The 11524-nt window shown below is 40.1% G+C and overlaps 1 protein-coding gene across 1 annotated transcript; it reads left to right on the top strand.

The window, feature by feature from the left end:
- The first annotated feature begins 175 nt into the window (after positions 1-175).
- Positions 176-10198, top strand: MAPRE1 (microtubule associated protein RP/EB family member 1). The gene is made up of 6 exons (XM_032762389.1): positions 176-336; positions 3479-3624; positions 4830-5037; positions 5632-5750; positions 6361-6513; positions 6900-10198. The coding sequence occupies exons 1-6, from the start codon at positions 216-218 to the stop codon at positions 6954-6956; spliced, it is 804 nt and encodes a 267-aa protein (XP_032618280.1). The 5' UTR covers positions 176-215; the 3' UTR covers positions 6957-10198.
- The last annotated feature ends 1326 nt before the right edge of the window (positions 10199-11524 follow it).

Genomic DNA, 11524 nt, shown 5'->3' with positions numbered 1-11524 from the left:
AGCAGCAGAGAATCCTGTGGCACCTTATAGACTAACAGACGTTTTGGAGCGTGAGCTTTCGTGGGTGAATACCCACTTCGTCAGACGCAGTCTGTTAGTCTATAAGGTGCCACAGGATTCTCTACTACTGTTCTAATGAGTCAAGTCTGTAGCAGATCATATTCTAACCACGCTTTAGTGTGAAACTTTCATCTGTGGTTTCTGTCTTTCAGAAAATGGCAGTTAATGTGTATTCTACTTCAGTGACCAGTGATAACTTGAGTCGACATGACATGCTTGCTTGGATCAATGAGTCTTTGCAGTTGAACCTGACAAAGATTGAACACCTGTGCTCAGGTAAGACGACTGATGGCAGGGCACTGCTAAGGGTTTTAAACGCATCTCTCTGATGGTGACTATCAAAAGGTTAATAAGTGTGCAAAGTGACTGCAAGTATACAAGATATAGTAGTTTGTCACTGGATCTTGCTTGATTTGAGACTTGCTAACCCTGAACCCCAAACTATAGCTCCTAGTTGTGAGTACAAAGGATTGCTTCTATAGCTTTGTGGAATTTGAAGACTTGTACGCTCTACACTTACCTTAGAAGATAGCCTTGAACTTTAGCTCCTTGCCTATTTCTTTTGACAACAGGGCTAAAGCTGGAAATCGTAAAACATGGTTACGATATGCCTCTAAACTGCCATAACTACATGGTTGGTTAAAATCCTAGTACAGACAAATCCAAGTCAGAGTTAATCTGTCATCTTGCATTATAACTTGGCTGTGAAACTGTCGCTAAAACCCTGCATTTAATGTGAAAGGTGTATTTTAAGATACAGGACAGAAGTTCAGGGAAGGGAGAATAAAGTAATATCATTGGTGTGGAGAAGGGAAATTTCCTGGGAGAAAATGAATTCTAAAGAAGGAATTGAAATGGCTTTCATGGACAGGAAGTAGACTTTCTAAGCATCTTTCTACGTCAACACGAGAGAAAGATGGAAACTAGATTGTGGCCACTGTTTATAAATGTTGGTGGTGACCAACTTCTCTGAACAGCTGGTTACTAAAAAGATGAAAAGAAAAGTAAGGTGGAAGGCCTGGGAGAAGTTTAAGGATTGAACTGGGACAGCAGATGGGTAGGACTTTGAAGATGAGGTCAAGAAGCTCTAACTTAATGTGGTAAGGAGGCAAAGCCAACAAGGGGATTTGAGGTGATATAGTTGGAGTTGAGAGGCTTTTGATATGGTGGTGTTTTGGATAGACTTGGAGGGGAAGAGAAGGGTTATGATACTGAAGAGTCACATTTTAAAGGAATTAGTTTTGAAAATTGAAACAAAAGGGTGTCTTTTGATGCTGATAAAAATGAAGTAACAGACCTCAAGACAAGATATGAGGAAGGGAAAAAGAGTTGAAGGCTAAACCAAGGTTGTGAGCATGGGACACAGGAAAAGTAGTGGTAGATAAGGAAGGTGGAGAGGATCAGGAGAAAATAGTTCAGTTCTAGGAGGTGAGTTTGAGACAGTGGAAGGACGTCCAGTAGGTGGGAAACACGAAATTTCCTGGTTTGACAAAGGAGGTGGAGAAGTTGAGGTACATTTGGGAATTGTCAGCAGAGTTTGTGGTTGAATCCATGGAAACAAACTAGTACAGAGAAGTAGAAAGGCGAATGAGGTGCTAATTTATAAGATGCAAAAATGGTCAGCAAGGATAGAAAGAACAAAAATACAGAGTTACGAGAACCGAAGAGCTAAGTTACCCAGTGTCTAAGGTTTTAAATCAAAATAAGAAGACTTTGGGATTGCTGGTGACTTTCATTTAGGACCAGAGGATTTGGAACTGCATGAGGACTTTGCCTTGAGGAGTGAGAGAACCTATATCAGCTTCTGCAGAATCCTGATTCATTTTTACAGGTCTTAGATCCTACCACTCACAGTTGCAAAGAGAAACTTTCAGATGTATACTTGCTACAAACTGCGTAGTGTCACTTTCCAGTGTTTGCAGACAGACCTCTCCACTGCTGCTTGCTCATTTCTCTACAGAGTGAAATAAGCAAGATGAAACAGCTTCACTGCTGTTCCATGAAAACTGATTGGTCATGTCAACTTCCTGGGGAATGTCATGAACTTCCAGCAGAGGCAGACACTGGATTTATTCACTGAATAGGGGAAAAAGATGCTGGAGGATTCAGTTGCAGACACTTCTTTCCTACCTTAATTTGCACTATCAGGAGGCTGTGGAGAAGGGAAAAGAAGCTCTTTTTCCAATGACAGGAGGAGACAGTGGGAGCCCCCAAGCAAGAACAGCACCCTGGCTGAATTTCCTGCATTCTTCACCTTCCTAACAGCTGCAGATGGCATGACTAGACCACACATTAGGACTGAAGGCAAAAGGGAACTTGGAATTCTATGTTCTTGGCAGTTAAACAGACTTCTTACAAACATTCCACAAAAGCGTACCACCTGTCTTGATACGGCAGGTCAGGGTGTTTGGCTTCTGTTGTCACCAGTGAATGTGGACATGGACTCCTCTAGTATGTCAGGAAAAAAATAACCCCTCTAAGATAGGTACCTACCATGTATGTGGCATGAACTGTTATGGCTAGTTAACCTTCCAAACCTATTACTAAATACATATTACCTCTGCAGCCAACAATAAGGGCTGAAAACTTTTTTTTTTATGAATTAAAATCTTTGCAGAATCTAAGATAATACTTGCTGGGGAAAGAATTCTATTTTTTTCTGGGTGAGTGGATTCTCCTCCCACTCCCCCAAGTTCTAATTGTAGTTATGGGGGGACTGGACAGGAATGAGAGGTCTTTGAGGTGGGTGAAGAAGCCCTGGCTTTTTTGTTACTTTTATTATGTCTGGATTTTTGTTAGAGAGTGAGGATTGATTTGGCCTTTTAACTCCCAGGGCATCGAGACCTATGGATAAATGCTGTTTTATTTATTTATTCATTCTTATTTCTAAAATAATCTTTAATTTATTCACTAGGTAGAGAACCAAGTTTTCTTGCCTAGCTGAATATGACAGGTTATCTATCCCGTGCAACCCCACTGAATTTATTGTTGCAGACATGTCACAGTGCAGATCTTAGTTACATGTCCAACTAGTATGCTCACTCAGTGAGTTATGATTTGAACCCTTATAACATTGCCTCAATAACAGGGACCATCTTATAGCCTTCATATTTCCTCTCTTGCGGTAAATAGCCTGTCCAGAAGTCTCTGCTTCTGACTGACTTTGAATAAGGTGGTGTAGCCATGTTGGTCCCAGGATTTGAGAGACAAAAGGTGGGTGAGGTGTAATGTCTTTTAGTGGACCAACTTCTGTTGATGAACGAGGCAAGCTACTGAGCTACACCTGAAGAATAATTCTGTCTAGCTTGAAAGCTTCTCTCTTTCCCCAAAAGAAGTTGGTCGAATAAAAGATAATACCTCACCCAACTTCTCATTGTATAAAATGGCTTTGTGGAAACATTCTGTTTTTTCTTGGCAGGTGCTGCATACTGTCAGTTTCTGGACATGCTCTTCCCTGGTTCAGTAGCTCTCAAGAAAGTGAAATTTCAAGCAAAGTTGGAACATGAATACATTCAAAACTTCAAGATTCTACAAGCAGGTTTTAAGCGAATGGGTGTCGATAAAGTAAGCTGGAATTGTAATTGGTACTCCTTGCATTGGGTGCACGCAATTTAGTTTCAGGTCATCAGTACTGCCAGATACGCAGCTGTATGAACCCCTATGGCTTAGACCTGGATTTCTGTTTTTACATCTGGGTGTCTGCCAATCATCAGCTTAGATGACAGCATTTACCCTTCCAACTTCCCCAAATTGGAAATTTTGTTCCTAGGTTTGGATTTCTGGCTCTTACTAACAGAATGAGTTTCACTACCTGAAACATACATGCTTGTATACAGACCACTGTTAAAACTCTTTTTCTCACTGCAGTTGAGCTTCCTGCTCTGTTTGTGCCAGACATGTGGCTACAACCAATTAGTGTGGTAGTCCCAAGGACTGCAAGTTGTACTTCTTCCCACAAATTCCAAGCGTAGATATGTGACAGTGGTGGTTCATGGTTTGAATAACCTTTGTTTTCATGGAAAGTGCAGTTTATTCATGTAATGGATACTGCATAGCAATATCAGTACAAGGTTTCTGTATTAGCATGTCAGTGTTATCTCTTATTTTGAGGGAACCTCATCTAAGGGTGAATAGATAGGCGCACTGCATGGGTATAGAAAATGGGCTAAGATTACTATTTAGTGTGACAACTGCATTAATTTGTTCAGATCTTGTCTAGTAAGAACTGGGCTGGACTGCTATGTCTCAAATCACTGAATAACCATCAGATGGCTAGCCTTGATCATTGCCCATTTGGACTGACCCCATACTTGTTGTCTATAGGGAGGTTTTTAATAATTCTCTGGCTTTCTTCTCGTAGGGTGGGGTGGGGGAGAGGGGAACACCCCAAAACTGGGTGAGTGTGTGGGGAGGTGGGCCAACAGGTGAGACTTGAAATGAAGTTAAGATATTAGAGTAGGGAGAGATGGATGGACTTCAGCAGAAGAGGAGCAAATTTGACAATGAAACTCATTGCAGAGATTGCCTAATGGTATAAGATGTGATAGTCGCCCCTCAACTTTAATGGTTCAACTATCTCTCCATTCCAACAAGTGGAGAAAAATCTTTGACCACTCCTGTGTTTAAATACATAAGAGAAATCTTCCCTGGACTTGGACCACAGATTGCATTTACACAATCCTGAGCACAATCTGTCACTTCATAGACCTTGCTCTTTACTCTCAGAACACTTCCCTCCGTTTAACCAGCTTTATTTCCCCCTCCCCCAGATAATCCCTGTGGACAAACTAGTGAAAGGAAAATTTCAGGACAATTTTGAATTTGTTCAGTGGTTCAAAAAATTTTTTGATGCAAACTATGATGGGAAAGAGTATGACCCTGTTGCAGCTCGACAAGGCCAAGAAACAGCTCCAGCACCCACTCTTGTTGCTCCAGTACTGAACAAACCCAAGAAAGCTCTCAGTTCCGGCAGTGCAGGTAAAGGAAACATTGAAGGTCTTCTGAAAGTCTTTCTAATTGATAAGAGCTTCAATAACCTAAATAGCAAAACTGACTCATTGCTTAATTTCAGTGCATTAAATTGTGGTAGTTTCATAGCTTTCTTCTATTTCACAAAGATTCCAATCTCTCAAAATACAGAATCAAATCATGATACATATGCCTGAGATCACACTGTAGTGCTAAACTTCTTATCTCATGGAGGATAGGAAGCTCTTTTCCATGTGAGACACGTAATCTGTAGGTTTGGCGTGGCAGGCATCTTCAGGTCAGATAGTGTGTAACCATTAGAATTGCTATACCTCTTCTAGATGACAGTTACCTGGGAGCCACAGAAATGAAGGCTGCAAGAACAGATGCTTCATCCTTAAAGAAAATGGCGATGATTGGTACTAACACCCTTGCCAGGGAGAAGGGACACTTCACATGGGGAGCTTGAGGCATTTCTTGCTACATTACACTGGCTTTCAAATTCTTCACTGTTCTATCTAAGCATGGATGGAAATAACTCCTATGGGGACTTGGTTCTAAAAATGATTAGGCTAAGAATTAACACTGCATCTTACCTTCTAGCTCCTCAGAGGCCCATTGTTACTCAGAGAACCACAGCAGCTCCTAAAACTGGCACTGGAATGGTTAAAAAGGCTCCCATAGGAATAGTAGAGGATGAATCAGCAGAGCTGATCCAGCAGGTGAGTGTTAAACCTGTGGACTGTCAGGTTAAGTGAAAATGCTTTAGATTAATCTACATGGATCTTTATTTAAGTTAAAAAATGACTGGGTCTTGGAAATAAAGCAAATAATTCAAATTCCTTTTGCAGCATGGCACACGCACACACCAACTTAAATCTATTACATGCTGATACTTCATCCTCCAGCGCTGTTGCAGACATCTAGCAGCATTGCAGTTAAACTATGAATGGCTGTTGCTGTGCTGCAGTGTGAGATGTCATGGGTCACACTGTTAGAAGCTAAACTAACCTCATGTAAATGGTAATTTAGCCTCTAAAAGAGTAAGCCCTGCAGATGTTTGGGTTTTTATCTGTATAAAGTAGCGATCCCTTAGCATTCGCAAAGAGAAGCACCCCTTGCGTGAATTGGACATCTAACACAGAAATAGAACATATGAGCTAAACTGAGTGTCAGTAATAGACCAGTGCAGGTCTTGATTATTCCCAAAGTGCTCTCATACATCACAAAAATCTGCTTTTTTTGTGAACTATGAGAATCTTGCTTTCTGAGTAAATGCTTTGTGCATTTCTCTCTGGTGGAGAAATGATCATGTGTGACTATCTTTGGCAGATCAATGTATTGAAACTTACTGTTGAAGATCTGGAGAAGGAGAGGGACTTCTACTTTGGCAAACTGAGAAATATCGAATTGATCTGCCAAGAGAATGAAGGAGAGAGTGATCCAGTGTTGCAGAGGATTGTGGAAATTCTTTATGCAACAGATGTAAGTCTACCTTTACATAAACCACTAGTTGGCAAGCAGACGAATTTTCTCTTAACAAGAAGTCTTCCATGGGGCCAATGTCCAATCTTGCTTGCTTCTATGTGCTTTGGGGCAGGCATCTTTCGTACTAAAGCTCTAGATAGTATCCTTGTGGTTACACCGGAGATTGTCTGAATAGAAAACTACTTGAAATTCCGTGACAACTGGATCCAAGATCTGAGAAGAAAAATCTTTATAGTATCATAACTGGTCTTTCATAAGTGAGTGTATACCTCCTTGACAGTATCCCAAGTAAAACTACAGGGAAGGGTATGTGCAACCAGTTGGATCAGTGGGCCTGATTTGACACCTGCTTCCATTAATACATTCTTTCTTTCCCCCTTCAGGAAGGCTTTGTGATACCTGACGAAGGAGCACCACAAGAGGAACAAGAAGAGTATTAACAGTCCATATACTGTACCAGCAGAGCAAGAACATCAAAATTCTTTGCCCCAAATCATGTGCTTAACTGTAAAATACTCCACTTTATTATTCTTAGAGGACTCACTGGTTTCTTTTCATAAGCAAAAAGTACCTCTTTTTAAAGTGCACTTTGCAGAAGTTTTACTCTTTTCCAATGGGTTTGAGTTAGGAGCTCTTTTTCACTTGGTAGCAGAACAGTATTAACATCTAGTTGGTATATTTAGGGAACGAGAGGTTGAATATTTTGAAGCTTGCTGCGGAATTATTTGGTTGTTGGTAAAACATTGGTTTGTGGAAAGTCTTTTCTTCTGTACTTTACTGAGGTGGAGTGTGTAGTAGAGAAACTAAACACTGACTCATAGAAAGATTGTGTTAATGTGAAATTGCAGCAGAGAACTTTTAATAAAAATGCCTTAAGAGTATTTAAAATGCTTCCATAGGCCAAATTATAAAGTAATGTGACAGAAGATTTTATGTGCTTCATACTGGGGTTAGAAAGTGTCTAACTTACACTGCTGTCTGGGAGGCCTTGTGCGGCAATGTGACTACTCAAAAGGGGCTAGTAAAATAAAACTCCCTCCCTGCGTAAAGCCGCTTACTAAGTGGTTAGTTCTCAATGACAAAATAGGCCTTAATACTGCTTGTTACAAGATTGGAGTGAGTATGAAGAGCTCAGACAAACGTACAAATCATCTAGAGTGCTAAATCCTTCTCTGGAATTGTGGCTAACAACTTTGCCAAACTCGTACTATATTTTTTGAGAACATGGATCTAGTCGTATTGCCTGGAAGGTTCTTCAAAAGTTTCTCTCTTCACTGTCTGGATCATTTTTCTACTTGTCCTGTCTCCCTTTATTTTTGTGGTGTTCTTTCTGGTATGTTTGTTTCTGGTTTCCTCTTCTTTCCCCCATCCTAGAGTACTGGTTAAACCAATGGATCTAATAGAACTTGCGTTATGCAAGTGTCTCGGTAGTATTAAAGAGAGTGAGTGGGTTGAGGATATACCTATTTTGTGGCTATTGGGAAGTCTTCCTCAGCCCTTGGTGTATCTTAATAGTGATACTTGCCAATACAGTAACCTTCTGGGGACAAAACTAATATGTTAGCTAATAGAAAAGCTAATGTTGCAGAAAATACAGTACCCAGACTAACTTTAGTATTAATATTTAAGATACTTTATTCTTGAACTGTCTCTTCCTTTGCTATCAAGTTCCTCTCATTTCTGTTTGTTTGGCAAGATCCCACAGGACATCTGATCCACCCACACTGAGTCTGATCAGTTCTGATGTGCTTGTATGCATTTGTTTCTGGTTGTAGCTTGTCCTAAAATGTGTGTAGAAGGTGAGCATTTATTGTAACTGTTGTGTAGTGCATGAATCTTTGTGAAATTCAGAGGAAAACCCAATTTCAGTGAATGCCAAAAAAACCAAACAAGTAACTAGCCATTGTTTAAAATTCTAGTGGTGCTATTTCTCTTGTGGCCTTCTAGACTTTTGTTGCCCTAAAATTCCATTTTACTGAAAAACCATATTCCAACTGGATTTTTCTTGACAGAGTTTTTTCTACTTTAAGCCGTTTCTAAATAAAGTTCTGTATTTCAAGAGTGTCATGTCTGCTGGAGTCGTCATGTTCTGGGGATATGATTAGATTAAGCAAAGGATCCTGGTATTTTCAGTCTGAAGCTACTCAACTTGCAACACTGGCCTTCATCCTCCAATCATAGCTCCTTTCCTCGCTCAAATTACTGCTGCATTAATTTTTCTTGGGACTCCCCTGTATTCTGTTGGGAGAGAACTTCTTTTGGTATCTTAGGCTTACCGTGAATACAAATCATAGTTGGACTATAGGTTTCCCCTTCCTTTGGTGTAATGTAGTGGTGCACTGTAACAGCAATATTGGTCTGTTTCTTTGTATCTGACTCATGAAGTCTAATGCATTGCGTTACTAGAACACCAAAGTTAAAAGAATACCATGTTTTTGACCTTAGGTTCTGTCACCAGCCTCTCTGAGCAAACATAATCTCTTGTAATTTAGTCATCTTGTTAAGCTTGCCGTAAATTTCAGTGAGCCCAAGCCTTAATGTTAGACAAGAACTAACTAGCTTCTGCAGAAACAAATGCTAATGTGGCATGTCTAGCCTTTTAAAAGTTATGATACATCCCCCAAAGTCTTGCCAGTATTCATGCTGGCAAACTTTGGAATGGTCCATCGAGATCTTATCCTAAGGAGTAGTTATTAATGGCAACAAAACTAATACGGCAGTGTGAAAGTGCATTGGTAAAATGGGGTTTTGATGCACATAAAATCTTCTCTACTATTACTTATTTGGTATGAGGTGAAAAATTTACTATCTTTCAACTGCTGATAACTGTGTACATCACTCTGTTATCCTTTCTGCATACTCAAGGCAAAGTAGCAACATGTGGCTTGTGTGACCTGCCATGGGAAATAACATTTTTAGGGTTTCCACATTTTGTGAAGGGTCAGCTACGTGCTATGGATCATTGTGGTTTCACCTTTGTATTGCAAGATCCCACCTGGTGAGGAGCGAGGATGGATCCATGTTTACCATGACACTAGATGAGTTATGCTGTGATCAATTTGATCTCTGCTTCTGCCAGAAGCAAACAAATCTCTTATGCTAAAGGGGAGGGAATGATGGGAATCATAGAAATACTACTGGTGCTCCTTGACCACAAAATTGACCACAACTCAGTGTGGAAGCTTTCAATCTTGCAAGTCAAAGTCCTGTGAAATTTCAGATTGCTGCATCATTCTCTAATATACCAAGAAATGACAAGTCGTAAATAAAATTTGGAAATTCTTAATACAGGTAACTTATTTACAAGTTTGTATCATAGAGTTTTTGGTCAGTCTTTTATAATTTCCGTGCTGGAAAGCAGATAACCAGAATAAACTGAAAACTCAAGTGGCTTCTCTGACCTGGTACGGCATTGGTTGATACATGTTAAGTGCTTTTCTGCTGGAATGACTATTTCAGAAAACTACCAACGTTTCTTAGATTTAGTTTTATCGGTTATCTGAAACAAACAAGATAGAACAACCAAAAGCTTATGTCTGTTTCTGCACCCAACATGTCTTAACAGGTGTGCACTCAGATTTTTTAACTTAATTGTTCAATCTTTTCAATATTCCTGGTTTGCAATGACAATTCTTACTGTAACTGTTACAAGGCTCTAAATAAAAGTCAAGAATTTACATCACTCATTTGTCTATTACTATTTAATGTGACCACTGTTGCACTGACAAATGATATCCTGTTGTTGCTTTTGATTTAGAACACACAACACATTTATGGAATTGGCTGAAGTTGAACTAGTACTTGGGGATCCTCTTAGCCTGGTGATTTGAGCAGTGCTGAGAGCTGGGAAGTAGTTCTGATCAAAGGTCTCTCCTGTGCTTACTAAGATGGGGTTCTAGCTTAGAGGGCTTGAGGATTAGCTGGGAATTGTCTGTACAGTGCTCTGATTAGAATTACGTAAGTCTTCAGAACCCTGTTTAAAGAAAAATGGCACTATGCAATGCTCTCAATTTCTGAGCTTAGTAATGATGATTAGGCAGCTATTCCGATAATTAGTGTAAACAGCTCATCTACACTTGTGCAATTAAGAACCTTGGCCCATTGTGCAGGAAACTCTAAACTGTAGTCAGATTGCTTCTACGGCACTGAAGGCATAATGTGTAAGTACTGAAGTCTTCTAATACTGCCCATGGATGGGCTGCAATACATCTACTCTGGCAGAATGGGGCTCTTAAACAGATGTCTGCCATGTGCATTATAGTCTTGTGATACAGAGCAGAGGATGACAGCAGCCCACTTAGTCATCGTAAGATAAACTCCTACTGCATTTTGGTTAAAAGAGGGTGCCAGTGCCTTGTTTCTGGAAATTGCTTGACTTTCCAGAGCAGTTTCATTGTATTGTTACAAAAGATGGCAGCAGTTTGTATGTAACTAAGAGCAAACTGAAGTCTTAAATGTCAGAGACCTTCCAGAGCAGCATAGCTTAGATGTGATGCTTTCAGCTTAGAATTACCAAGTATAAAATCATGGCTGAGGTGTTTTTTTTCCCTTCTCCTTTGCTGCTTTTTCTTACAAGTTGGGTGGTATAACTGATTAAAAAATTATTCTGAGTTCTGTCTTTGAAAGATAACTTAATTTTTCCCTTTGCAGATCATCTTTGGGTTTTGACATATGAAGATTCGAAAGGACTTCAAAACCTGAGCTCTTATCCAGATAAATTATGTGTTGATGGACGATCCCTAATGGCCTGTATGTGTTCTACTGCTTTTTCTCCCTTCCCTGGTTATAGGACTCAGGATTAGTGCAGTGTCTGTGTCTTGTGCTCCCTATGTTATGGTGGAAGAGCTTTATGAAAGGTGCTGGTCTAGCAACACCTCTTGTTCATTAACAATTCCTGTGAAGTTAGAATGGGAGTTAGGATTGGTGCTTGGGGGCCCACAATTGGATTCTGCAGCTGCTTGTTTTATTAGATGGAGGTAGTTTCTGCCAGCTGTGATGACCGAATAGA

The sequence above is a fragment of the Chelonoidis abingdonii genome, chromosome 14, assembly GCF_003597395.2.
Source record: "Chelonoidis abingdonii isolate Lonesome George chromosome 14, CheloAbing_2.0, whole genome shotgun sequence".
Lineage (NCBI taxonomy): Eukaryota > Metazoa > Chordata > Testudines > Testudinidae > Chelonoidis > Chelonoidis abingdonii.
Note: the sequence above shows the minus strand (reverse complement) of the source record. Positions and strands in the feature narration are given on the sequence as shown.

Bases quoted from the DNA above. Each gene is read 5' to 3' on its own strand.
- MAPRE1 (XM_032762389.1), top strand. From the start codon at position 216: ATGGCAGTTAATGTGTATTCTACTTCAGTGACCAGTGATAACTTGAGT. The intron at 3,625-4,829 runs GTAAGCTGGAAT...CCCCTCCCCCAG, and splicing joins AGCGAATGGGTGTCGATAAA to ATAATCCCTGTGGACAAACT. The intron at 6,514-6,899 runs GTAAGTCTACCT...TTCCCCCTTCAG, and splicing joins AAATTCTTTATGCAACAGAT to GAAGGCTTTGTGATACCTGA.